The 27,925-nt window shown below is 36.7% G+C and overlaps 1 protein-coding gene across 3 annotated transcripts; it reads left to right on the plus strand.

The window, feature by feature from the left end:
* On the plus strand, positions 1 to 27,905 carry LOC116250057 (DENN domain and WD repeat-containing protein SCD1). Of its 3 annotated transcripts, none has more exons than XM_031623400.2 (31): positions 1 to 527; positions 3,350 to 3,443; positions 5,322 to 5,523; positions 5,781 to 5,922; positions 6,058 to 6,158; positions 7,568 to 7,631; positions 8,810 to 8,923; positions 10,463 to 10,683; positions 11,434 to 11,488; positions 11,618 to 11,701; positions 11,807 to 12,002; positions 12,123 to 12,252; positions 13,203 to 13,257; positions 13,378 to 13,422; positions 15,542 to 15,617; positions 15,745 to 15,818; positions 15,896 to 15,946; positions 16,409 to 16,566; positions 16,871 to 16,918; positions 19,326 to 19,383; positions 19,497 to 19,580; positions 22,060 to 22,321; positions 22,417 to 22,625; positions 23,135 to 23,199; positions 23,400 to 23,523; positions 25,392 to 25,573; positions 25,960 to 26,031; positions 26,112 to 26,272; positions 26,386 to 26,427; positions 27,021 to 27,229; positions 27,659 to 27,905. In XM_031623400.2, the coding sequence occupies exons 1-31, from the start codon at positions 345 to 347 to the stop codon at positions 27,752 to 27,754; spliced, it is 3,657 nt and encodes a 1,218-aa protein (XP_031479260.1). In that variant the 5' UTR covers positions 1 to 344; the 3' UTR covers positions 27,755 to 27,905. The 3 variants fall into 3 exon arrangements, with proteins under 3 accessions (XP_031479260.1, XP_031479261.1, XP_031479262.1); XM_031623401.2 differs by having other exon boundaries at positions 22,423 to 22,625; XM_031623402.2 differs by lacking the exons at positions 1 to 527; positions 3,350 to 3,443 and having other exon boundaries at positions 5,378 to 5,519.
* Positions 27,906 to 27,925: the final 20 nt, after the last annotated feature.

Here is a 27,925-nt window from a genome sequence, read left to right on the forward strand (position 1 = left end):
GCGAGCAAGAAACCCGACTTCTTGGCGACGGCAGAGAACGCCACTCCCGACCAAAATAATTGCAAGTCAGGAACTCCGATTGAAGTTGAACGCGAGTCGCGACCGTTCCCATCGCCACCGCCATTCCTCCTCCACCATTGCAGCCGCCGGTTGACGACGGCGCCATTCCAGGAAGTGCCAATTCTTTTTGCACTTCGTTCTGTGGTTCAAACTCGCTTGTTTCCAAAGACAATGATGGGTGCAGTTGAAGAGAAGAAGCAGATCGGTCTGAGAGTAATCTGATCCCCTGATATTGAAGGTCGAAAACAGCCTCGTCGCTCCGTAGGCTCAGTTGGTTGGTGACGATGGTTAGCGGCGGGAGGATCTTCGAATACTTTGTCGTCTGTGGGATCGGGCCGGAAATCCGCTCGCTCGATGGGAACAAGGGGTATCAGGGAATGGGCGTCATGTACATGCCTTCCTTTCTAGACCAGTTTCCACATTCGAAAGAGTCGACCTATCCCCCGCCTCCTCCTCAATTGCCAACAGTAATTTTCTGCTCCTTTTCTTTCGATCTTCTTGGTATTGCCGTTTTATATTTGATCTTGTTAATCTGGCTTCGTACGTATGGTGGACATTGATGCGATGGTGCTGATTCTTTTGGTTCGTGCTGCAATTAGGTAGTAGGAGAATCTTTTTCTTTTTCCCTTAAGGTTATTGGTAGATGGGACAGTCTGATCACAAACATAAAAAAAATGAGAAATTTTTTTTATTGGTCATGACAATGAAGTTCTCCATACTGGTAGAGCATGACATTGCTGCGCAGATGGTGTAACACGCCCAGTTCTTTTGTCCAACAACGGCGCATGATGTGTAGTGTTTTCGTAGAATCTAGTACCAATAATGCTGATGAGATGCAGAATTAGTCATTTTCTACAACATGGTGGCTGGTGAACATTATTGAGCTAAAGAAATTCAGGGTTTTATGTTTACGGCACATGTTGGAAGAATCTTGGTGAAAGCTGGTCTTCTAGAAGCATATTCAGGATTATAGTCTTAGGGCTTGTATTTGGAGAATTGATCACTGCCGATTCAGGGTTCATCTCGAAGTTTGTGCATAAACAGGAGAATTTTTCTGCCTTCTGAACGTTAGTGGTGTTGTGTTTCGATCAAATTATTTTTTAGTGGAGGCAGAACTTAGACCAGAAAAATTATATCTTGATAATGTTATGAAATTATCCCCAGATATTTCTGAGATTTTCTCAAGATTTTTTCCAAAAGAATCTTTTATATCCTTAACTGCCTGTACGTAAATTTATTTATTTATTTTGGTTTTAGTTGTGTTTCTAACACTTATGCTTGTCTCTTATTTTGTCTGCATGAAAATACTAAAATCTAGATAACCTATCATCCGATGATTTACTTATATATATTTTTTAAAGATATAAATCTTCTAAGAAGTATCCACACCTTGAAAAGAGCTACCTAAGGTACCTTGACAAAAAAATTGCCCCGAAACAACTCGAACAAAAACAAACATTTGAGATAAGATATTCAACATTTACAACCGGCCAATAGTTAACAAACTCAGCATATATGTAATTATGTATAATTGTATATATTATCTAAAACTAAAAGTCCAAAACCAAAGAACCCATTGCTCTAAAATAAGTGGTTAACTGTACCTGAAGCTGAGCCTAATCAGCTTTATCTTTTCACGCACAATATCTAAATTTAATAAGTGCATAATAACTCTAATCTTTATTATACCAATTGATTAGAAGATTCACATCAGAAGTTATGTAGTTGGTACTTGGTAACCAATCGCTGCATTGATTACACAGAACTCAATACTTAGTAAATTTTTACCCATGCAGAACTCCAGCCAACAACTAGGTGAGCCTTAAAGGATAAAGATTTGCATATGGTTCATCTTAGTTAGAAGCCTGGTCTAGTATGCGAATGGCTCAAGCTCTGAAATTTCTGAGCTCAGGTTGCCATAAATTGCTGGAATCAAGTAAATTCAGCATACACGAATCATCATTTCTAGCGTCTGTTCTCATCTTCAGGCCTATCAAAACACATCCATGAGTATCAAGTCTCTAGTATTTATCTCAATCTTAAACATGACTTCACCATTGAGCAAGTGAAGGATAACATAGGGAGGTGATGATAGAGATTGGTAGTCATCACAAATTTCATGGATCAGTTACATATTTACATAAGTATAAACTATAAATAACCCTTCATCAGGAATTGAACCGTGGTTCTTAGTAACCTATCTCAGATTTGATGTATGGTCATATGGTTTAGAAGAAGTAATCCTCAGGTCATTATTGATGTCCGATGGTACTACTTTCTACATCATAGCAGTAAGGGTGGCAAATAGGTAATAAACTGGAAAAGTATAATGTCAATGGATGTGTAATCAGTTGGGCCCATGAAGGGGCGTAGTCAACTGATTTGGTCAACTAGTCAACAAGTAGTCATTGACCAACTAATTCCCAAAGTGGATATCTTTTTTAAAGAAATATGATTTCAACCATCAAATGTAAAAATTTACTAAGTTTCCTCTTTTTTAACAGTTCTCCTTCAAACTACCTTCAGCCTCATTTCTTTTAATTAGCTTTTTTTTAATCTACATCCAGCCTCTATTGTGTGTTATTCTCTCACACTCTCTCTCTAAAATGTGTATCTCTCTTTGTATTTATAACATTTTTGTGCTGTGTACTTATTAGTTATATACGCACACACAAAAGCACACAGGCAAGTACTGGTTATGGAAATGCATATGAGGCATGTGATTCTTGGAAAAGTACTGTAAGCCATAAGGAGCTTCTTGACTCTCATGTGAAAATTGATCTTGCTATGGAAAGCATTTACTTTAAGTAGAATGAAATTCTATGTGATGTACGTTATGGCAGTAATGGTAGTTAAGCTATATCCCGTAAGGAAATGTCGATTTTTTGAGAATCACTTTTTGTAGGAAATAATGTTAAAAGTTTGTTTCCATCTCATCTATCAATGAGATGGTTCTTTTACCTTTAATTGTTTTATTGTCTGTGTTGTGTAAAGAGGCTTACTTGGCAATCATTCTATGCTAGTATACTATACTCTATCTGGTGATGTTGTATCCTTTCATATTGTGATTGGTGGGGATATAATTGGAAACACTAATCCTGATAAAAGTTGTGTGTTTATTAAGGCTTAGTTTTGTTAACACGCTGTAGTGTAACAGATGTTAGTTGGATGACTGTGAAGCAATGCTTCTGACATGCAATAGGTTGTTATTTAGAAAGCTGTTCTCTTGAAATTGATCTACAATATATATAGGCTCTTTGAGATGCCAGATTTATTTTCCATATTGCAGTGTGTTCTTCCAGCTGGTGTGGAGTTTTATTCTTCCGGTCCTAATTCAAAGGATTTATCAACATTCCCAAGGAGCTATCCAATTGTTCTGACAGGTATGCTACAGGAGCCATTTATTTTTCTAGTTGTTCTTTTCATGAATAATGCCTTGAATAATCTTAGGCAAGTTATTAGTCTGACAGGATGACCTAATAAATCGTGGATGCTGATAAAGGGTGTTTCTTTTCCATGTATTAAATTGGCTGTATCTTGCTTCCAACTATGATCTAATCTACTGAAAAAGTGGAGTTCGTGGGTCTGGCATAAAAAACATCCAGTTGATGCTGATGAGAGGCTAGACAAGTGAAATGATGCAAGTGGAAGACCAGAAAACGTGCTTCACTTTTGTTTCTTGAATGCATAAAACCAAATGAAGTAGTGAGAACAATCATTTAAACAAATTCAAACAGGAAATGGGCTTGGTCTAGCAAACATGTCTCCTGATTTTAAGTTGCAGGACTAAGGAAATGCATAAACATTGGCAAATGACATCTCCTGCCCCTCCCTCTTTTTCTTTTTTTGCATTTTAGTATTATATTTCTTATCTCAGATAATGGGACCTGTTATTTAATTTCGTTAGAGACCATGTTAGTTACTGATGCAACAACCACACAAAGTTGCTAGTTCAAACTGGCAATGCAGATGTTGCTTATTTTCGGTCAGGCTTGACCTGCCTGATTCCACTTTCTCTTCCCCTTAATTTTTCTTTCCCTAAAGAAAGGTGGACACAGAAAAGTGAAGCGAATAAGAATAGAATTGGAAATATGTCAGGGAAAAATATGAAAAAAGTAAGAAATAGAAAGGATGAAGTACCATTGTCACAAATGTTGTTCTTGGGTTTTTAGTGGTAAAGTTTTCCTTTGGTATTAGTTTTTTTTTTCCGGGTGAGCGAGAGAGTCAATCGCACCGCCCGAATGAAGCCCGAAGGCCCCCCCCCCCTTCCCCCTGCCTTCGGGGTCCTGAGCTGCGTCGGTGTCAGTGATAGAACAGGACACCCTTCAACTTGGATGTCGTGCCCTACCGCCTTAAGACATAGGAGCATAGCGCTCACGGGAATCGAACTAGAAACCTGCCTTATACAAGCCTCTAGTCCAACCAGCTACGCTATGCCCCTTGAGGCTTCCTTTGGTATTAGTTGTGAAATCTGCTTTCTTAGGAAAAGTTTTTGGGCAGAATTTTTACAATATAAAGAGTAATATGAAAGTTTAAGTTTCTTTTACTAATTTCTTAAAAAAATGTTTAGGTTCAAAATGTTTAATACAATGTTAAAAAGTCTTCAAAATTTCAAGAATATAATTATTTTTTCTGGAAAAAGCAAAAAGATGTAAAAAAAATGTGGTGTTTTTACTTTTTATTTTGTCATTCTTTTTTTAAATATGGTAGCCTTTTCATTCTTTTCCAGCTTTGATTATTTTTCCATTTTTTAATGCAATACTGTAAAAGGAAAGAAAATCCAGACATATGAAAGAGAAGAAGAAAATAGATACGCAACAGTCTTGGCCCTTAACTTAAGTGTCACCAAATTTATTCTTCCATGTAAAGTTCAACTTATTGTGCTAGGGAGATGAAGAAAAAAGAAAAGCAACTGCAGGAAAGAGGATGATGCCTTTGATTAGTCCTTGTGCTTTTGTATAGGTTGCTATTGTTACTTGTTGAATCATGAAATGACAAAATCTACATCTTATAGTTTTGTAGTATTATCTTGGTTTCATATTTCCTTACGATAGAAGCACTATACTTGATAACAACACAAATGGACACATAAGTCCTTTTTTGTCTTCACTTGGCTATAATATTTTTTTTGCGTGCCAAGTAAAATTTGTAGTTCTTTGAAGAAACAAAGTTCTCCATGTATGTGTACTATTTGCTCTTTTAATTGTTAAAATGACATCTTTTGGATCATTTCATCTGTACTAAAGCAAACTCACTTACAGAGGGAGATGGATCCAAAATTTATGTATCCTGCATTGCATTCCGTGATCCTGTCAGTGAAGACATTGCTGAGGCTTACCGCATCCCTCCAAATTCCTATGCTGATAAATGCATCTGTCTTGTTTCTCGATCGCCCAGTTTTCACGTCCTCCGTGAAGCTTTAGAGGAATTGTTTAACCTTTGTTTTTCTTCTGCTGGAAGTAGGTACATTATTTCAATTTGCGTGAATTTTATAATATCCGAATACTGTGATTTTTCTGCACTTAGTGCTGAAGATGTAAACTGAGATTGGGATGAGATAGTTCCTGTTTTCTACTTCTTTATCTGAAAATCGTCATGATTACACATAATCTATCCATGCTGCTTGGGTGTCATTGGAGATTGTGGTTACAATTACAGCTGGTACCTCAACATTCAGATTTTTTCCATTTTGACTCTTTCCGTTTTGAAATTGATTTTAGCAAGCCGCTGTGGGATGTTGTTGCACATATGGTACTGAATGTTCCTTTGCCAACACCTGGAAAGGATCGAGTCTTATTTGCAGTTGAGAACTGTCTCCTTTGCATCGAAGTTCCTCCAAAAGATGGCCTACCCCATGCTGATGTGAGTATGTTTAATTTTATGGTTCTGCTGGTTTCCTGAGTATGCGAACTTGCTTTGGAATTTTCTTGGTCACTTTTTGGTGGTTACATTCTATACATCAAAAGGAACATGATATTACTTCATTATGCCTTGCAGATCTCGTTTCAGCCACTGGTTCAATGCTTGGATGTTGACAATTTCATCCGCTTTTTTACTGCTGTCCTGCTTGAAAAACGGATCTTAATCCGAGCTAACACGTCAGTTTCTTTCTTGGGCTATCTTGTATTATTTTTGCTAGGTTCTTGGCATGTAAGCTTAGTATTGCAACTAGTTGAGGTTGAGAAATGCATGTGCTCTTACCAAGCTTAATCATTCTCCTTCGAGGAGAAGGTCCTGGTTGAATTTTTTTCTTGTCTATATATATATATATATATATATATATAAAATAAAAGCGTTTTTTCGAAAAAAACGTGATAAATTAAACAGCATTTTAAAACAAAAAAAACACATTTTTTTGAAAAAATGTTAAAAACAAAAAAACATGTTTTTAACGTGTTTTTCGCGTTTTTTTTTTTACTTTTTTCGTTTTTTAGTTTTTTTAATGCTAAACAGTTTTTTTTTTTCATTTTTTATTTGTTGTAAATAATCTTATTTTTTTTTATGTTTGTGTTATTAGTTTCTCACTTATTTTATTTTTCTCCTATTTTTAGTTTTTTAAAATTTTTAAAAATTTTTAAAAATTTACCATATTTTTTCCTTTTTTACAAGCTTGTGGTATTATACCCGAAAAAAACCTTGCCGTTTAAAACTTCGAGACATTATTTGTGACTCTGATATATATATATATATATATATATATATATATATATATATACATATTTATGTGTGTTTGTGTGTCTTTACATATAATATACATATATATATATATTATATGTAAAGACACACAAACACACATAAATATGTATATATATATATATATATATATATATATATATATATATATATATAAAGACACACACACACACACATACAAATATGTATATATATATAGATATTCATCCCCTTTTGAATCATCTGTGGGCCCACTTCTCCCTCCTTGAACATAGAGACTAGCACAACAAGAGAGTTCAATCTCTTTCCTTCTCTTTAATATGTGTGTGTGTTTTGGGGTGGGATACTAATTTAATGAAAATATTCAATGTTTCGCTATGATATGTAAAATGATGTGAGTCATTGAATGTTCACCCATTTAATGAAAAAATTAGGCATGAGGAATGCCATATTTCTGAAGTATGCTGAGTACTGATAGATCTATGATAGATAGATACACAAATATGTACACCCACACAATCATCTGTGTAAATATGCATTAATATAGTGACAAATGTACATCAACATCATTCTTTGGATATTGGATCTTTATATGCTTTCATGCCTCCTGGTGCTTCTTTTCTGCTATTGAAATTAATATGACAAAATGATCATTGTTTGTCAATAGCAGAAATAACATGCTTTCATGCCTCCTGGCATACCCCAGATCTCTTCTTTTTCCATGATATACAGTTTTTTGGAACTAATCAAACATTGGTTCCAGGTTCCAACTGACATGATATGTGGGTTGACCACATCCTTCTGATATATGCTTATTTTGCAAGTCTCCATGCAGGTATTCCCTTTTAACCTTGGTTTCAGAGGCCATTTGTCACTTGATCTATCCATTTAGGTGGCAGGTAAGCACTGTTAGAAAATATGTGTAAGTGCGCATATATATTTCAGGTTTATATACATACGTATATATAATCTGATATATACTTGTACATAGGACTCGCATGTATTCATTTTACGCATTTTTTTCTGTTTTGTATTTATTTTTATTTTTCTTTTGTAAGAGACGTTGGAGTCCCCAATGGCTACAATTCTAGCAGTTGGTCCTCCAACTGCTCCTTACTATCTTATTTAAAAGTTTAAGATCCTGTTATAACATATTTTTGGCGAGGCTATTTTACAACCCTTGTTCCTATTCGTAATGAAGTTTTTCATCCCATTCAGTTGTGTCTCTCTGTTGGGCTGTGGTGCCCTGTTGTGAGCTGCTGTACTTGCTTGTTTTTGGTGCCTTAGTGCACTGGATTGCTTGATTGCTGTATTGATATAGCAAGATGTTGGGCCTTGGTGCCTTTTGTGAGCTGCTGTGTTATCAGCAAGGTTTGGTGCTTTGATGCATTATTTCTCATATTGCTGAGTTGATTCTTGCTGTGAAGTATATATTTGTATCTGTACTTTCCTTGAGGAGCTCGGGCATTGCAATCATGGATAGAGCTTTCAAAGGTCCTCATTTCCTAAGAAGCACCTCATATTACCTTTTTCTGGTGAATAGAGTTTTGTGGCTGAAGCATAAGGGCATGATGGAAATACATAGGCGCAAATGCAAGGTCATGTAGAAAAAGATATGCATATGAACTAGAGATTGCAAGCCTATATTCAGTTGCATGTACAAATGTATAAAAAAATGGCCAGACTTTGTTCTACTCATGAACCTCTGTTGCTTTCTTGTTTGCCTCTGAAGGTGTACTAGAATGCCATTACATTCACTTCCTCAACTTGAGATAAGTGCCATAAATTGTTTGTGGACTGGCCGACGTTGCCTTAACTTGTATAAGTACAGCATCAATTTTCTCTTTCTCCTATCAAAAGTAAAAGTGGGGACAATATGTTACCAAAATCATACCAAGAACTGTGTAGTTATTTGCAGTAGATATTTGTAATGGTCATGGACATGTAAAACTGTATTGCATTTGTATGGTTCTATATTGTTTGTGGTTATTTAGGTAGAACATAAGTATTCATGTGTCTCCAACAGTCCAACATCCAAAAGATTTTCTTCTTATCCTTTGAAGTTTGGGTTTTGTAGCATGTCTATATTCCATTGCTATTTTTTAGTGGAGTGGACTACATTGATGCCCCAACACCATATATGATGGGTCTTCATTCAGGAGTGGACACATCTGGCCTTGCGATGGATGGAGTAAGTTGCTTCACTGCAAAAAAAGAATTGTATTTACCCAATGGTTAAGGCACTAGCTTTATGCACGGTGTAGTTGCTGTTCTTATCTGTTTCCTTCCTGTTTGGTTATACTTCTTTTTAGTTATTCAGCTGATTCTGCTTATGATTCCTACCGATTTTTTCATTGTTATCTCGAATCCTGTAATCATCTGTGGTTGGAAATTTGTTTTTCTATGTTTCGTTGTTGGCTGTAATTTGAATATGTATGTACACATGATAGCAGCAACTACAAGCCCAACCATTTATTGACACTTTTTTTTTTAAACAATATGGATCACGTAACTTCTATGTATGAGTAAACTTGGATAATTTTGGAAAATTCTGATTTAATTTTCTGAATATGAAAAATAGGAGCAACCTTACAGCTATAAGATCATCTGGAGATTTCTAGATGTTTGACTTCCATATGTGGGAGTGGATTAAAACCTCAAAGGTGCAAATATGGATGTGAAAAACATAATTAGTATTTGTAGGAGGAAAAAAAACACGAAATAAATAGTCACACGAGAAATGCAAAGCAACATAGACACCAAGTTGCTGAAGCAATAGGAGTGAAGATTGAAAATGCTGAACTGAACCAAAGAATGCACCTGGGCTTTAGTAAAGTAGTGAGTGATTCTAAAGGAAACTGAAGTAAGAAGGCATTGAATTATCAAGGTTGTTACTTTTATGCATCGGGAAGTCCCATCTTAATCATTGCAATGCTGAATGTTTATTTAAGATGTATATGTCATTTGGGCTGTGCACCCTCATAGATGTGATGCCAGTATGGGTGCCTGTAACGGCAAAATGATGCAGGCCAGCAGAGGAAAAAGGAGGAGGAGGAGTGCGCCTACTCGGCAGCAAAGGGGATGCAGCAGCAGTAGCAACGCCCAGTGGGTGGTAGAGGGGAGGCAACACCAGAGAGAGAGAGAGAGAGAGAGAGAGAGAGAGAGAGAGAGAGAGAGAGAGAGAGAGAGAGAGAGAGAGAGACTTCTTCAGCATGCACACACATGTTGTATATGATATATACCTTGCTACACCCTCATCCAAGTTTTCTTGAAAAAATAACACCTGGGCCAGCATCCACACCATGTACACTTTGTGACATAGGCTAGTATAGGTACTCAATCTTCAAAATATTTTCTATTTGGTTCCTCTTCAACTTGTCAAATGAAAGAGTGAAATGAAAATAAAAAAGAAAAGACAAGTTTAGGATGTCTATTTTGGTTATAGTCTAGGTGCCAGTTTTAAATAAAACATAATTGATTGTAAATATTTACTGTTCTAATCCTTAGTTGAATCTTTTTCAAGAACTGGGTTTCTCTTAAAGCTGCATTGTGAGTTGTTGAACTGGTTAAAATTCATGAGAAAGATCACAAGCACACTTAAAGTTTGGTTCATGAGTTAGTAAGGAACATTCTTATGTATTAGAAGCATCACCGATTCACCAAGGTGTTTTCTGCAAGCGTTTTTTTGTTCTTGTCCTGCTGCTGTTGACATTTATCTGTCTTCTTTCAGGTAGTGGTAATAGATCTTGACTATAATCGAATCTCAACAACGGAAGAAATACCTTCTATTCCAGAGCCTGAATTAAGCTTTCTTCGTGGTGAAATCATGAAACTCTTATATCCAAATGTGATTGAAATAGATCTGATGAAAGGGAATGGAGAGGGTACATTTGGTCGTTCCCTTAGGGGTGTCAACAAACCTTGGAGCAAGGATCATGACCTTCAATTGAGGTATTGAACTTCCAGAGAGGTTTAAGTCAATTTCTTCACCAAAAGCTTTTGCTAATCCAAATTTGTTCTTTCTTCTTAATAAGCTTCGAATTGCAGAACCATAAGTTGGAGGGGGTGGGGTGTTAATCTTTTAATTTCTTTATATATATATATAATATATGTTCTGTTTTTCTTATTTTTCTTTAGTCTTTTATTATTTTATTTTATTTTATTTTATTGCTAATGACTGTTTTATCAAATAACGAACAGGCCTTAGCTGCTACTTTGACTAGTTAAATGGCTAGGTTCTAGCAATTGGACCAGGCAATGGCTAGCCATCTTTTCAACCTGTATGTAAAGGGGATTGGGATCCCTTCACATCAGTGTTTGTTCTCTATGTGCTAATTGTGTGTTTTTTGCACACTCAGCCATTGATTTCTCCATTCACCCTTGTTCATTTTCATGAAGAATTACTAGTTATCGAGCTTGTGGAACTCTCATTTCGAAAGAGTTATATCAGTTCTGACTGAAAGTGAAGACAGTATTATAGTTTCTTTTATGTCTATGTAGGTCCGGACTCTGAAATTATCTCATTATTTTATTGTTTCTAACTTTTCCCTGTGATGTGGTGATATGTTGAGCCATGTTAATTTTATTAAGATATTTTCTTCATAATTTTGGTGACTAGTAATTCCATTTCATGAATGTTGGGTTGAGTGATGGATTGGTCTTTTCTTCTTGATCAACATATCCTTTTTGATGCTTTTCTAGGTTGATCTTTTTACGATTCCTTGCAACCATTTTAAGCGGCTACCGCAACTTTCTGGTATGCCTTATGACTTATTTACTCTTTTTCGGTTTACCTATTCCATGTTCAAGCTTTAGTTCATGAAAAGAGGTTTCCTGCAACATGTATGTGTCTTTACAGTGCTGTTAGTCCACATCTTTCTAACAGGAAAATACAGCTGTAAATGTCTTCAACTCACAGGCATTTCTAAAGAAACGATCTCGCATGACTAATCTACCTCCAGATCCAATGGTGAGATCAGAAATATGTTTGCAGACCAATATCAGTTTTTTTCATGTCGATGAGCATGCATATCATGCTTCTGTATTGATATTGGTTTTTCCTTTCACTTTACAGCTAATGCAGTTTCTAGATTCCCAAGGTTTTCTTGATTTTTTGGAGAGGTGTACTCACTCTGATGAGAATAGCAACAATCTTCTTGACAAGTTGCAAGATGCAGTTGGGAGAGGCCAGAACCCTTCCTCTGTTCTTCCCATGATTTCAGCTGAGCTTGAAACACTAACAATAGCTGATCCAGTTGTAGGAGTTGGAGGTAATGGTGATGGCTTGTTTTGCATAACTGCAAATACTTTGTGGTTTGCTTGTTGGAAATGCCAGGGAAAATTAAGAATGAGGAATGTCTCATATATGGAGCTTTTCTCCTTGTTATCAGGATCTGGGGCAAGATATTGTTATGATAGGTTTCCTGCAAATGTTCGGACTGAGGAGCAAGAAGAAAGGAGAAAAGCAATTCTTGCCGCAGCAAGTGGTGCCCTAGAGTACCAGAGTAGACATACTCCAAGGTTTTTGTCTTTCCTTAAGTGAACAAATGTGTTGTATTTTTATTATGTAAGAACAATGTGACAGAAGATAAGATATAAGTATTTGGTGAAATAATTGATGGTACTGGTAGTACGTCCTACTAGCTGTTCAACACTTTGGTTTTTATCATAGTCAATATTTTCTTGACAATTTCTTGGCAAGGCTTTTCTTATTTTTCCTAAAATATAATCTTCCCGACAAAAGTCTTTGGAAAATTGTCGAAGTCAAGAAGTTTGAAAAAGTATAGAAAGGAAATACATTTTGTCATATACTTGTTGCGAGATATAAAAGGATTACTGTAATAATTTTCTTAGATTTAAAAGCAACAGTGAAATAGAAAACTTACAACCGAAATATACAAAAAGGAACTTAAAGAAATTGCAAGATATTGTGTTATTATGGTTCATATAATTTTGTTACTATTTGAAAATACTATGATATTTTTCTGGTATTATTGACTGGTAGAATGCTGATAACATCATGATGTTGTCAAAACCATTTGGTACATCAATGTTTTGGTATATAGTTTACCAATACATCATATATGAAACTTGCATGCTTCCCGCAGTGTCACCAGGATAAAAGAGCTATGATACAGACATATGGTTCATCAGTACATGAGATATGTTGCCACTAGTTCTGTGCGTGCATGTGACCTCTGGAAAAAGAGATTTACATTCATAGATGTTCATGTATTCCAGGTTAATAGGAAAAAAAAAAACATGGCGCTCATATCTCAAGAGACATCTTGAGTTTCTAAACCATGATAGATAGATTATGGCATTTTGCTAATGTGTACGAATTATCTTGCTGTAGATAAATATTGTCTTTTAACTATTTAGTTATTTCGTGAGATCTTTAGGTAATTATGCCATTGTTATTTATTTAACTTTTGTCTCTTTCTTACTCAACCCTGCATTTTTGCTGTCAGCTCTCCTTCAGTCTCATCAGCAATTACAGAAAGCCTCAGTCCACGTGAAAGAGCTGTAAGCAATTAATAGATCTCAGTTGCATATTCAACAAATTAATCTACTACAGCAATCTCTTGCAATTTTTTAGGGCCTAGTATTTTTGTTTCTAGCAATAATCAGTCTCTTTGTTTGCAGGCTGAGAGAGAGCGAATGGTTTTGGACATACAAGTAAAACTGCAGGTGAATATTCCTTTGAAACTTATTTCTTGTTAAAATTTTATAATCAAAGTGGTTTCATGTCCAGACATATAAGATTATTTTACATCCTTTTGGTTATATACCTGCCATCTTATCATTATTTTTTTCTGTATACTATTTTCTAGTTGTCAGTTTTAATATGCTGCTTGCATAGACTACTTCTTTTGTTCTGCTTTTGTCAATTCATTTTGAATGATGCTGTTGCTTGAAAGGGTGAGTTATGATGTCTTTGAGCAGCCATTGATGGTGACATTTTCAAAATGTCATGATATTATCCCATTTGAAGGTCAATAACATCATTGGCAGATGCTAACGGGCATTCCAGTGGAAGGTCATTCATTTTGGTGGAAAAACTCTAGATATCATTAATGAATATAGACCTGGATATTATCATGGTGTACCATTGGGATCACTTTTTCACCACCAGTAATATTACCATGATGCTGTTACTACTCTTTGTTTGTTAACCATAACTGCTGCTAATTATTCCTGTGGCAAGTACCGGTGCCACTAACATGATACAAGAGAAGCATCATAGGTTGGCTGATTAGTTTTCAGGTGGGTTTGCATTCTATTTGCCATAAGCTTTATCATGATCTTGTAAATGAAGTAGCCAAACTGGGCCAATAACCTATGAGCCAAAAAGCACTCGCGAACCAAAGAGTCAGAGCTTTGCTCATTGGGAAACTGTAGTGAGGTTCATATATTTCTTGACAAGTGACCATCATTTATCATCTTTGTCATCACCAACTTTTCTCATTCATAACTTATCCTTCTTTTGTTGTCATCTTAGTGAAATCAATTTGGAAGGAAAATATAAGATTCTTCGTGGCAGTTTTTCTTTTTAATGTTTGTGAATAATGGGTGAGGCCAAACAGAGTGTAAGTAAGCTGCAGCATTCTTGTGTCTGTGAAGCTGGGGAGAACCCTTTAGCTTTCAAACTTGAGAACCTTGGGCAATGTCTCTAAACCTAGTAACTTGGGATTCGATCTGCTCAATATCAGCTTGGTACTTGGTCGTCAATTTGGTGACTCAGGCCTGGTTTTGTTGACCATTATTGAAAAAAGGAAATATGTAAGTTGTCATTTAAATATCTGTTTATCTTATACCATTTAATCTAGCCAAGAAAGTAATATTTTTATTCAGGTACATGCAAGTGAAATAACACTTAATTCAAGAAGCAGACCACAAGTAAAATACTTCTACTGAACAGTGAGAATGGTAAAGCTCAAAGTGACAAACAAAAACATACAGAAGAAGAAAACCTTACAGTCAGAAACAAGACAATTGAAGCAAAGCTGCAAATATAACACAGAGATTCTCAGAGGCCAAATCCCAGGTTCTGCTTGAAAATAAAAAAGAATAAGGATAATATAAAATCGACATTGAAAAACCCAAAAAATAAAAAAGTACCTCCATCATGCGAAGGGGGACTGTTTACACCAGCCCAGATGTTGAAAAACAATGGTTGAAAAAAGGTTAAACAGCAGAAAGAATGGGAGAGAAAAAGGGATGAGAGAACCCTATGGAGACCAAAATTAATTGCTCGGGTCTTTTCCTTCTAAAAAGTTTTTAGATTATTCAAATAATTAATATTTTGAGATTTATTTGATATACTGTGTATCTTGTATATTCCTACCCCACCTCTCATTCTCTTTAAAATGTGATTTTATATGTGAACCCTTGAGGAACCTTAGATGCTTAGATTTCAATCATCCTTGTGTGGTGCTATGTGCAATCACTGAATTGTTGGTTGACATGACTCCTAATAATATTTTATGTTTTCTTATTACTTTTTTCACTTTAAATATTTTGTCTAGTACCACCTACTTTAAATGTGACATGAAGACGTGTACCCACTTAAACCGACTAATCCTGACTAGTCTTAACTAGTCTTTTTACTTTTAAGGGTCTTGACTGACCTAAATCCAACTTGGAATTTTGACAACTAAGTCCACTGAGTTTTTAAAAGTTGGTGTTTGGATCTTCAGAAGGGATAAAAACTTGATAGTTTTGATTCATCAGTGAACAGAAGGATTTTGATGATATTGAATTTTTTGTGCAAATATTGTTGATGTATGATGCTCGGTTCACTTGACAGGGACTGTGGCTGCGTCTTCTGAAGCTAGGAGCAACCGATGATCCTCTTTCATCATTTGAATATGGAACAATTCTTGGTATGACTGGAGTTATCTCCTTTGCTCCATTCTGGATTTTGAGGTTTAAAATTGGTAACGTTAATTGTGTAAGTACTCCAATTTGTGCAAATTAATGCTTTGAATACTTAAATTTTGCTTTTTTCAGCATTGATTGAATCTGATGCTGAGGGAATTGGTGGTAGAGGGTTTGTTGAATGTATCAGGGAACACATCCACTCGGTGAGGCAGATTGGACACTAACACGTTAGTCAAAATTTGTAGATGTTTGGACTTTATTAATCTTTATCTGCAATCAGGGATGGGTCTGCCGCTTGACTGATGAACAATTTGTTGCTGTAAAAGAGCTGGTATGTCCATTTGACACTTGGAACAACTGCGGGGTGCTAACATATGTTGATAATGTGGGTTTATTTTGTTGGAATGTGGAGCCGGATCTATACTTAATAGGCTTTTCCCTAATTTGCACGAATTTGTGTAAGGGCATTTATGTAATTTTTCGTTCTGTGGGTTTGCCCTAGTTCCCATGATTAAGGAATGGTGGTGGGGGAGGGAGGGAAAGGGTCTTGTAGAGCTTTTTGTGATAGTGAAAAAATCCTGTGTGGTCGTATATGTAGCAGAACTTTGTCTCCAGACCATGTAAAAATCCTTATGTTTTCTTCTTTCTCTTCTTCGTTTTCTTTTTTTGGTGTCGTAAGTGAGAGAGAGAGAGAGGGCCTCATTCCTAACATAATTCCACAGAAAATTAGTTTGTATGCTGAATGAATTAAGATTTATGATTGATATTCTATGGCACTTCATTTTTATTCCAGTTAAAAACTGCTATTGGTCGTGCCACCTCGCGGACTGATATGGCAACTGTAAGAGATGCACTTGAAGTTTCTGCTGAAATGTATAGAAAGGACTCTAGTAATATGCCGGACTATGTTCAGCGCCATCTTTCTTCCATATCGACATGGGATGAATTGCGGTATGCTTTCTTCACTTTCTTTCTCTCTCTCTCTCTCTCTCTCTCTCACACACACACACACACACACACACACACACACATGCACACATTTGAACATCACATTTTTCTCTGAAAGCAAACCTGGATAGAAGTGAACACTGAATTGTACTTGTGTGAAGGCCAATATGGTGGAAATTTCTCTTTTAAATTTTCAATGGATGCTTAGATGTTTTTCTACATCTGAAAGGTTCAACCAAATTACTTTTTCATGTTATCACTTATCAGATTTTTTTAATACATATTATGGCTGTACCTTTTATTTCAGATTTTGGGAAGGATATTTTGATAGTCTAATGGAACGCTCGTCAGACAAGTATGTTTCCTGTTATTCGTTCATATGTTTCTCTTAGTTCACAGTAATGTGCCCTTACATTTTTTTAGGAGCAATTATTGTATACTTTAATTTGTTGCAACATGTAACAAAGTGAATGTTCTTAATTGGCAGATATTTTAATAATTTTTGGGGCATCGAATTTCTTTGTTTTCAATAGCATGTTAGTAAAGATTTCGCTGAAGTAAAAGCCTTTCTTTTCACTTTTCTCGTGTAACCTTATAATCCTGTCATTCTGAAGCACTAATGTGCTGAAGTGACTGCAAATTGTTGCATTACAGTGCTGCTAATAGAAAGTTAGCCTATGAAAGCTGATTATTTATCGAGTGCCACTCTAATGGTTCAGAAAAACATACCCAGTTTGGGGAGTTGGTCAGTCAGAATCGAGTACATCTTTAGTGGATTAGGTAGCTGCAATTTAGAAACAAGCACTCATCTTGGGAATCTGTAACTGAGAAATAACCAGTGCCATCTCCATAGGAAGCTCTAACCCAGAAACAACAAGCTGTTATCACCACACGGCATGTCTTTGTTTGTGCTCATTCCTGCAGTGGAAAGTATGACCATCTTGAATTTCTCAGGATGTAGATGCTTGTTTCATTCTGGAAAACGAAAAGAATTCCAAAATTGTCAAGTGTAAGCTCATCAACATTGCCATACTGCTCCACTATTTCGTGTAGTTCAGGTTTTAGGAATTAAAAATAGAACTCTGAAAATTTTGTAGAATAATTTGCAGTTCCATCAATCATCTGAAATTCTTTCTGAAAATATTGCATTTGAAAGTGATGATTAATTGATTATGTGCTTCTGTACATGCTTGCTTGTTTACTTGTACAGAGTATTTCTTGTGTTTTCCTGTGGGTATTTGATGTTACAGCAGGGCACCTGAATTACTTTGAAAACAAAATGTGCGGCTTGATCTTCCATAATATTGTCAATGCTACCTAGCTGTGTCCACGGAGGCTACATGTCAGTATTGTATTTTAAAATCCTTAAGAGCAAAATAATGTGGTATAACTGTATCCAATACATAGATGCATAAACCTTTTAATTGTGGAGAAGAGAAACATTTGTCTAGTCTAATTTAAATATTTTCTTTCCTACAATGTCTCCATGACATCTTTACTGCATGTTCTCGGTTGGTGTATAATTAATAATTGTGAAGCTAATGTGCATACAACAGCTTTCAATTGTGCCATTTAATAGTCTCTTGACATTCGTCTGTTTTTTAAGGATTGTCAAAATTTAAGATTGACATAGTCTGTTGTTTCCAGACCAGAGAGTATGAAATTCTGGAATTGGTTTTTTTTTTTTCGCAATATTACTTAAGTGGGAACCCAATCTTACTCTTTAATTATCATAAGATCTAGGTCACATAGGTGCGAGTGTGGGTGTGGACCTAATTCAAAATCATGGGTATGCGGGTGCAGCTGCCGTATATATATATATTGTAAAAAAGTTTATATTCATGAAGATTTCAAACGAACTAAAAATGTATCATTCACCATTTCAATCATGATTCATCAATTCAAGTCAAGTTTGATTGGATACCATGGAGCGTAAGGAGTTGGTAGGGGCAGAAGGCAGTAAGGAGTTTGGGGGTTTACTGATGCCGGAAGACGCTGGAACACTTGCTGCTGGGATGGACCGGAATGGAAAAGTGGAGCAAAAGGGGTAGGTAGGGGTGGAAGGCAGGAAGGAGTTTTGGAATGGAGGGTTACCTGATGCCGGCGAGGAAGACCCTCCATGTAGTGATGGAAGCGTCAGTGCAGCGGCAAACAGGTGGAATCTATAAGGTGCCGCTGCGGAGGAAGACCCTATGTGTCTGGTGAAGGTGCAGCAGCGAACAGGAGGTGGGAGACGCCAAACAGGAGGTAAGGAGGCAGATTGCAAAGAGGAGGGCAGAAAGAGGGAAGGGAAAGGTGGAGGACAAGGGAGAAAAGAGAAAGGGTGGGTGAGAAAATATTCGGGGGACCGAGTCTTGGCTAGCATTGACTGTGTCCAGAAGGTGGATGGACGTGGGCCTGGCACGGTCAAGGAGTGGGGTGCAGCGGACTATCGTCTTCATGCCGTGTCATTAGCGTGCCTGCACCCGAACCTGTGTCGGGTCGATGCTCGTCTGCCAGCCGGTCCCCTGTCTATTAAGCACATATTCTTGTTTAGTCTTCCTAGATTATGTGTCATGTTAATATAAGTTGGAGTGGGCAAATGAGATTGTTGTAAAGTTTTGATCAATGTTTGGCCTGCATGCATCTTTTACTTGCTCTGACTAGGTTGTTTTTCTGCTTGCCTATCAGACTGATGAGGATTTCTGAGGGCATAATAATGCTTCCTTTGGAGATATTGGACGATAAACTTATGTTTATCTTCTTTATTCTCATTTCTACAGATCAGGCAATTATGCAACTCTTGTGACAGCTCAGCTTGCGATAATAGCATCTCATATGGTGAACTTGTGCTTTCTATTGGACATCATGTTCCAATATCTTTTGCAGGTTCTTTGAATATTATTTCTTGTCTACTTTCACGCTAATTTTCTGCATATGTTGCTACAATGCAGGCTGGTTTGGGTCTTTCCGACACAGATTCATGGTTCATGCTTGAGACACTTGCTGAAAAAAATAATATTGGTTATAAACAATTTGTAAGTTAATCCTCTTGAGAAGAACAATAGAAATCTTTTTTTTTTTTCTTTTATCCTTCTGTCATGATGGACTAATAGTTTAAGCCGAAACACCCAGGTCAGATCTCTGATCCTTCTTTGGAGAAGACACTTCAATGTTGTGCGTCCTTGGTGAACTGTTTTACATTTCTGTTTCTTGCGCAGCTTGTCTGCCATGTGAATATCTTTAAATACATACATTTTGATTGCAAGACCAAGTATACTTCTCCTTGAACAGTTAACTATGGGTTACCCCACTTTGTGAGCAACATGATTTCTGCCTCTTGTTATCACCTCTTGGCTATTGATATTTTTTGAGTTAGTCTACTGCAGTGGCCTCCCATATTGCTATCATGATCACATGACATTTGAGTGCTGATGTTGTCAGTCATTTTTTCACATCCCCATACCTCCCCAATCCCTTCTCTCCCCCTCCCTCTATGGCTCTACCATGTACCAAGCACCATGCACCACATGCAGCTGCACCATTTTTCAAAAGAATTGGGTGCTGTTGTGGCAATAGTACCCCATGTGTTTTGGGATGCTGGTGAAACTGGATCATTCGAAGCAGAACCATATTAGAACTCGTTAATGCTGATGGATGGTTAAACTTAAAAATTTGTTGCTAAAATGACCATAAATCATTGCTGAAAGCCACCATAAAGTTATAGATGATCGCTGCACTATAAACCATCGCTAATGCCGATGTAGTGACTGTCTTTTAGCAATAAATTTTTAAATTTTAGTCATTTGGCAACTGACAGAATCTAATCATCCTCTCTCTCTCTCTCTCTCTCTCTATACCGCATTATATATATATATATATGTGTGTGTGTGTGTGTGTATAGGAAAATTGAAATCAGTCAGCCACCAGATGTTAGATTGCTATATATTTGAAATCCGTCACTAAATGCCCTATGAAATTGTCACTAAAGCATCACAAACTGTTGCTACATCATTGACTGTTGCTACTTGCTAATGTTTCGTGGCTAAAGAATTTTAGTAATGGATTTTAAAATTTAACCATTTGTGAACATTCAGCAGCCGGCTGATTTTAGTTCCTCTGTGTCTCTGTCTCTCTCTCTCTCTCTCTCTCTATATATATATATATATATATATTGATTTATGGATTTTTCTGTCTGGGTTTGGTTGGAGAATCCTCTGGTCTCTCATAGCACACTGCCTGATGCATTGCTTTGGGCCGTTGTGATTGGCCAGAGCTCAAGATGGTTGGAGGATTTCAGCTCCTCTCTCTCTATATATATATGTATATGTGTGTGTGTGTTTTGGGGGGGGGGGGGAATAAGCTTATATGTATAAATGTAAGAGAAACATATGCGTTTAAATTAGAGCATAAAGTATAATAACAATCAATTATTAATAGCTGCACCAAAGCACCTGCTGCACACCCACATCCGGTGCACACTCACCTTGAGCATGGCAGCCTATTTGCAGCAGCCATGTTGCATAGGCAGCCTAAGAAAAGGTTTTTAAAAATGATATTCACAGTTTCATCTAAACAAACTTAGTTGGCATTTATGAAGGAGTGGTATGTTCATTTTTCATAAGAATGTTCTTATTTTCAATTTTTTTTTTAAAAAAAACCTAATTATTCTTTTAATTTGTTATTCTAATATTTTTTTGGCAATTCATAACTGATTCAGCCGAATCGGTGAATTGGCAGGTTTGCCATTTCGATTCACGAGTTAATTTTGCAATGCCGCTTTATGTCATGCAATCAGGTAACAAACTAGGGGAAAAACTAACATAGATGCACACCTATATCACATAAGCACGACAGTCTCCTCCCTGTCTTTGTTGGAAGATTTTGTTAAATGAATTTAGTACCTTTTTTTTTTATTAGTGACATCCACACTTCTAGGAGGAAAAAGATTTCTTGTCTCTCCCAGTTATGACTAACTCTTCATTTTTATATCCCAATTGCCAAATACTAGCGCTTTATTGTTTAGGCCATGCATGCGGTTAAGTTGGCCCATGGAGTAGCTGGATTATGAGCATCGATGAATAAGGAGATAAGAGTTGTTTCAATCATCCCAAAATTGTGTTATCAAGATTTAATCTCCTTAGATATATGTGTTTCAATGTTCGGTGTGCTTCTAAGCAATACATTTTACTTGGATACATTTCTCATGCACCATTTAGATATGATTGTACATGATTTTATAGGAAATTGGCATGTAATAGCAGCTTATGCTATTGTGACCTAGGGATGTGGTTTTAATCCCTAGTCTCAATTGGAAAAGCTTAGCATTTTTTTTTAGTTCTGCTTTTGGAAGTGAGACTAGTGATCGAGTGCAAGTATAGGAAAATTGGGTAATTTTTTTGTCTATTAACTTTTTTTTTTATGCTTTCAAGGTTTACTTTTACCAAATTGCCAAGACATACATTTGTTACTTGTCGGTTTTCTCTGATGGTCTCACACTGGAAAAATATGTTTCAGATTAAACTCAGGGGATTGTTATCTCACATACAACAATTGCGATATGGGTATTGGGGACCTTCTCCTGGAAAAGTTCAGGCAGTCTCATCTTATGGTGTGCCATCTCCAGGGTCTCAAGATGTGACTGATGAAAGCCAACAACCTGCTGAGGCTTCTGGAGTTGGGCGAAGCTGGGTCCACAGCATGTTTAGTAGGGAAGCTTCCACAAGGTCCAGTTCTTTTAGTCGTGGGCGTAAGTGGACATCTGACAATGGTTCTTTAGGTAACTTTTGTTGCTGTATCTTGGTAGAGCAAGAAACCCTCTTAAACTTTTCCTCCTGGCAGTTAGGATGTGTGTTAGTCTCACTTGAATTTCAGGTGCAGCTGAGAACTCCAAATCATCTGTCTCTTCTGGGAAGACAGAGCCTGCTACTGCACAGAAGAAAATTCAATCAAGTGTTCGAATACTAAGGGGCCATAAGGGTGCTGTTACTGCTCTACATTGTGTAACAAGGCGTGATGTCTGGGATCTGGTGGGTGATCGTGAAGATGCAGGCTTTTTTATTAGTGGAAGCACTGACTGCCTGGTAACCTACTGTTGCTTGCCACTTTCAAGATTGCCTTTTCCATCTTCACACTTCCGTCAAATTTTAGTTATTTATGAGTGGAACAATATAAACACTTGACCTTTTATTATTTGATGCCAGTCAAACTAAATTTTCTAGTTGACAGGAACTGCCATTAGTGCTGAATTTTGTGTAAATGCTTGTTGTTGCTTGATAATCTGTTTTTTTTTTTTTTTTTTTTTTTTTTTTTTTTTTTTTTTTATGGAAGAGAGAGAGAGAGAGAGATTTTAACCTGTCATGCATAAACCATATATTTTTCCTCCATAAACATGAAATTGGCTGTAATTGCTTGTTCTGACAAAATTTGGAAGGTGCTTTCTAGTAATTTAACTCTTTCTCACTTTGACTTTTTGATTTTTTAGGGTTACTACTTCTTGATGTTGTTTGGTACGTTCCCTTTTATTTTGTAGTTATATATTGCTATTGACTTTGTTTTACTGATTATCTTTTTATTTTTTTACCTCATGAAGGTGAAAATTTGGGATCCAAGTCTTCGTGGTTCAGAGCTCAAGGCAACGCTGCAAGGTCATACCAAGTATGTGATATAGCACATTGATATTTAACTCTAAAGTCTGGACTGTGAGTACTGTTAGAAGGACATGAAAAGTAATTTTATTTCTCGAGATGGAGCAAAGGTGTTCTGAAGTTGGTTTTGAGCCCATGAAAGATGTGACAGTCCATTTTTTAAATTTGTATGACTCATTCTCATACTTTTATGTGCTTTACCTTGGGTAGGACTGTTCGCGCATTAAGCTCAGATAGAGCTAAAGTGGTTTCAGGATCTGATGATCAATCTGTCATAGTTTGGGACAAGCAGACCTATCAACTTCTAGAAGAATTGAAGGGCCATGAAGCACAGGTAAGATTATCTCAATGATAGCCTCTGACAAGTTCATTTCAAATAGCAATTTCTTATGCTTGAATATGACCTACTTCCTGTATATATTAGCTCCATCTAATTTCTTTCTCTCTGTATATTTTGTTATAGAATTGTATGAGCCTAGAAGATGTGACCATTCTGGTTGGCTCCAACTTTTAACTACTGTTTATTGTTTATATTTGCTAATTAAATTGCTCTGAAATATCATAAAGGCCAAAAATTGTCATGTAACATATGATCAATGTTGTCAAAAATATGGCTCGGTTGGGATGTATACAAGCCAAGTTTCTGTCTAGCCGAGAGGCTCGAACTCAACTCATGCCATAGAAGTCATAGCTTGAGCACAGCTCAAATTTGAGTTGAGCTCAAGTCCACTAGCTGGAGCTCAGCTCTGCTGAGATTAAGAAAGCCCAAACTTGGGTTGGTTAAGCTTGACCTGAGACCTTAGCTGATCTGACAGTGAAAAATTCTTTACTCGGTTTAAAATTTATACCCAAGAAAAGCATGTGGGTTTTGAAGAAAAAAACTACCATAAACCCATAGTTGGAGTGCCCACCATGCTGAAGACACCTTGATAAAAGGGTGAATCTTTCTTTATATTTTGTTATATAATTGTATGAGCCTAGAAGGTGTGATCATTCTGGTTGAGCCTAGAAGGTGTGATCATTCTGGTTTACTTACAATGTGATGATTCTGTTCTCTTAGGCATCTATGTGATGGTTTATGTGTTTTCATGTGCAAGTCCCATATGAATCACCAACTTAGATGACCAACCAAGCCTTGGGGTCCAGGTGAAAGCCTGGGCATAGGTCACATTGCATCACTGTGTGTCGTTCAATGATCTAGGTTCTTTACCTTCTTTTCTTCTTCTTCCTCTTCTTTCTTTTCCATCATGGCAGATTTTTTTTCCTTCTTCTGTTTATATGCAAATCTGTGTCCCATTCTTTGTATGTTGCATGTATATAATTATAGTTATGGCTCTAGCTCATATACTATTATACTTTGAAATTTTGAATGTTCATATATTGTCTTAGGCTTTTAACTACCTTGCGTACAATTTTTCTTAATCTGTTTTCTTTTGGATTTATATTCTGTTTTTTAACATTAGATTAGTAACTTCAGGTTTTAGATTAAGGTTTTATTTTGGAAATTAGAAGTAGCGAGGAAACAAGAAGATTTTCCATGCTTTATGTTGAAATTAGCAAGTTTGTGTTTAAGTTTGGTAACTTTCTAATTATTTAAAGAATTAGAGTCTTCTTTAGTCATTTTATATTTTTGTGTGTCTCTCATATGTAAGGACATCTGCCGACCCCTAATTTCTCTTTAATTAGAGATTAGGGTTAGCTAATAGAAGAATCGGTTTCTTCTCTCTCTCTCTCCCTCTCTCTCTCTCTTCTTCCTCCATCATGTTCAACACTTTATAACTTGAAAAGTATTGATCCTAAATTCTAGGCCTGCTATTTTTTTTTTAACGACCTTTATTTGATGCTTGAAGCTTTTAGCTTGTTTATTATCAGGTTATGCATTTTAATTGTTTAATTGTTCTAAGTTGATAATAATATGTTCTTCATTGGGAAATGCTTCACTCGTCATTATTAATTTTAATATTTTTATTATTGTATTATATTTTTGTTTTGTTTGGCTCGAAGACCTAAGCTGTTGGCTCAAAGTCGCTGCTTAGGCTGCACGTAGTGCTTTTTACAACATAGTATATCATTTAAAGTGAATATCATCATGTTTTCATTTAGTTTTTGAGAAAACATGGCTTAGCTAATAATAATCCAGTGGGCTGATTATTCTCTTTCGTGTTTGTAACTAGAGTATGCTATTTGGATCTTTTGCTTCAGGTCAGTTGTGTGAAAATGCTTTCAGGGGAGCGTGTGCTTACAGCTTCACACGATGGTAGTGTAAAAATGTGGGATGTCAGAACAGATACTTGTGTTGCTACTGTTGGTCGTTGCTCAAGTGCAGTACTTTGTATGGAGTATGATGATTCAACTGGAATGCTGGCTGCTGGTGGGCGAGACCCGTATGTGTCAAACTAATTTACATGCTGGTTGTTTTATCTTTCAATTTTACTAGGTTCTTACTGTTATGCGGGATAATACAATCAACATTATGGAGCCTTGTGAGAGTTCAATAGTTCTCTGTTTCATTCGGTCATGTTTTGTATTCTCTGTTGTCAAGATCCACAACCCAGTTCCCCTTCAACGTGTCATATTACATTTTATTGCCGTCTTCCGAGACTTGTGTTGCCTTGATATATATTTATTAAGAGTTGTGCTGTGTCAATTGTCATGCTTTCATACTAGTCGTTGTGATAGGCTGCACCTTTCCAAATCATCTCATAAGATAAACAGAAGTAGGTGCTTTTTGTTAGGTATCAACTTTAATTTGAATAATTTTCTGCTCTAGGGTGGCAAATGTCTGGGATATCCGAGCTGGAAGACAGATGCACAAACTAGTGGGCCATACAAAATGGATCCGGTAAACTTTATTGAAATATTTATTTTGTTCTTTATAGGTTTGCTTCTTTCTAGCATGTCTATCTTACCCCCAACGTTCAGGTCGCTGAGAATGGTTGGAGACACTGTGATTACGGGTAGTGATGACTGGACTGCTAGAATGTGGTCTGTTTCTCGTGGCACATGTGATGCCGTATTGGCCTGCCATGCAGGCCCTATTCTTTGTGTTGAATACACACCATCAGACAAAGGCATTATTACTGGTTAGTGTTATCCATTTTCTCAGTATAAATGTTGGAGAACTATACATGTTATGTATATGTCGGGGTTTGTATTATTGGCAAAGTGAGATGAATTACTATTCTTTGCTGTACAGGTTCCACAGATGGATTACTGCGTTTTTGGGAAAATGAAGAGGGTAAGCCATTTTCCTCTTCATCTCTACATTTGCACCATTCAGATACTCCACCGTCCTTAGAGCTATTTGACAAATACATCCTACTTTTACTTCAGCATTCCAAAATAGTCCTGGAGGTTGTCTCTGAACAGAAGTATTTTCAATGACATAAGTATCCTTTAAAGAAAATGAAATGAAGAGCTTAACGCCTTAACCACTTAAGAACAACATACAAGTATTTTCCAAATAATGTTTAATGCTAACCATTGGTGAAGTAACAAATGTATTGAAAATGCAAATGCCAGGGGTTTTTTTGTGAATCATAAATAGGCAGGATAGTTTTGTTAGTTGCCAACAAGTCATTGATGGATATCGTGAAAACATGGAATAAATTGTTACGTTATTTTAGTTCCACTTTATAGTAGTTAACTTAGATGAGAATTGTGCAGAATACTGGGGCAAAAATGTGACCTCTTGAACTAGCTATAATTGCATTCTAGACATCACAACCTTTAGATCAGCCCATGTCTCTCAGCTTTTTCAATATCCTTCTCAAACATTTTGTCTTATGGATGATAATGTATATGCAACTCATTTCTTACATATTTATGAAGGAGGAATAAGGTGTGTGAAGAATGTGACAATTCACTCTGCTTCTATCCTTTCTATCAATGCTGGAGAACATTGGCTTGGCATTGCCGCTGCAGACAACTCCATGTCTCTATTCCATCGGCCTCAAGAAAGATTTGGCAGTTTCTCTAGCCCTGGATCCAAGATGGCTGGATGGCAATTGTATAGAACTCCACAAAGAACTGTTGCTATGGTACTCTCTCTCTCTCTCTCTCTCTCTCTCTCTCTCTCTTTCTTTTGCTTGCTCATGAAAAATAAGTGTTTTGGGGATCCACTAGGAATTTCCAGGCGTTGGAAGTGCAAGTTTATGGTTTCTGGTTCCAGTTGTCTCTAGAGATCGTAGTGTCTTTTCTTGTACCCTGTTATGAAGTGCACTTAAGCGATACGCTAATTTGTTTCAATCGCAAGCCTGGTGATCAACTATCATGGGGCAACTAGTTGAAATATTTCATAAAAAGCAAACCATTGAAAAGGAGTCGGTATTCAAAAATATGCTAGGGGTAGTTGGGATTGGATTTCATGTTTGGGGAACCTGGACCTGGTCTCATGCGGTGATTTTTCTAGACACAGGCTGCGTGAATGAGTTTTTGTACTTTTTAGTTGACATCTTTGTCCCATGTAGGTCCGGTGTGCCGCATCTGACCTTGACCGGAAGAGGATTTGCAGTGGAGGCCGCAATGGACTACTTCGGCTTTGGGAAGCTACTATCAACATATAAGTGTATTATTGTGTTGCTGGTTCTTGTGTGTATGTCTATGCCTGCCGGGAGAGAGAGCGAGGGAGAGAGGCTCAAACAGAACTGTATATTGATTTATTGATTTTTTCTTTTAATATATGAAAAAAACACCTCATTTTTTGGTTCACTGGCATATTACCGCAGGTCCCCTTT

This window comes from Nymphaea colorata, chromosome 3 (assembly GCF_008831285.2).
Source record: "Nymphaea colorata isolate Beijing-Zhang1983 chromosome 3, ASM883128v2, whole genome shotgun sequence".
NCBI lineage: Eukaryota > Viridiplantae > Streptophyta > Magnoliopsida > Nymphaeales > Nymphaeaceae > Nymphaea > Nymphaea colorata.

Excerpts from the sequence above, each read along its gene's own strand:
- LOC116250057 (XM_031623400.2), top strand. The coding sequence starts at position 345 with ATGGTTAGCGGCGGGAGGATCTTCGAATACTTTGTCGTCTGTGGGATC. Across the intron at positions 12,253-13,202 it reads CAGAGTAGACATACTCCAAG|CTCTCCTTCAGTCTCATCAG; the intron begins GTTTTTGTCTTT and ends TTTTGCTGTCAG. Across the intron at positions 19,384-19,496 it reads CGATAATAGCATCTCATATG|GCTGGTTTGGGTCTTTCCGA; the intron begins GTGAACTTGTGC and ends GCTACAATGCAG.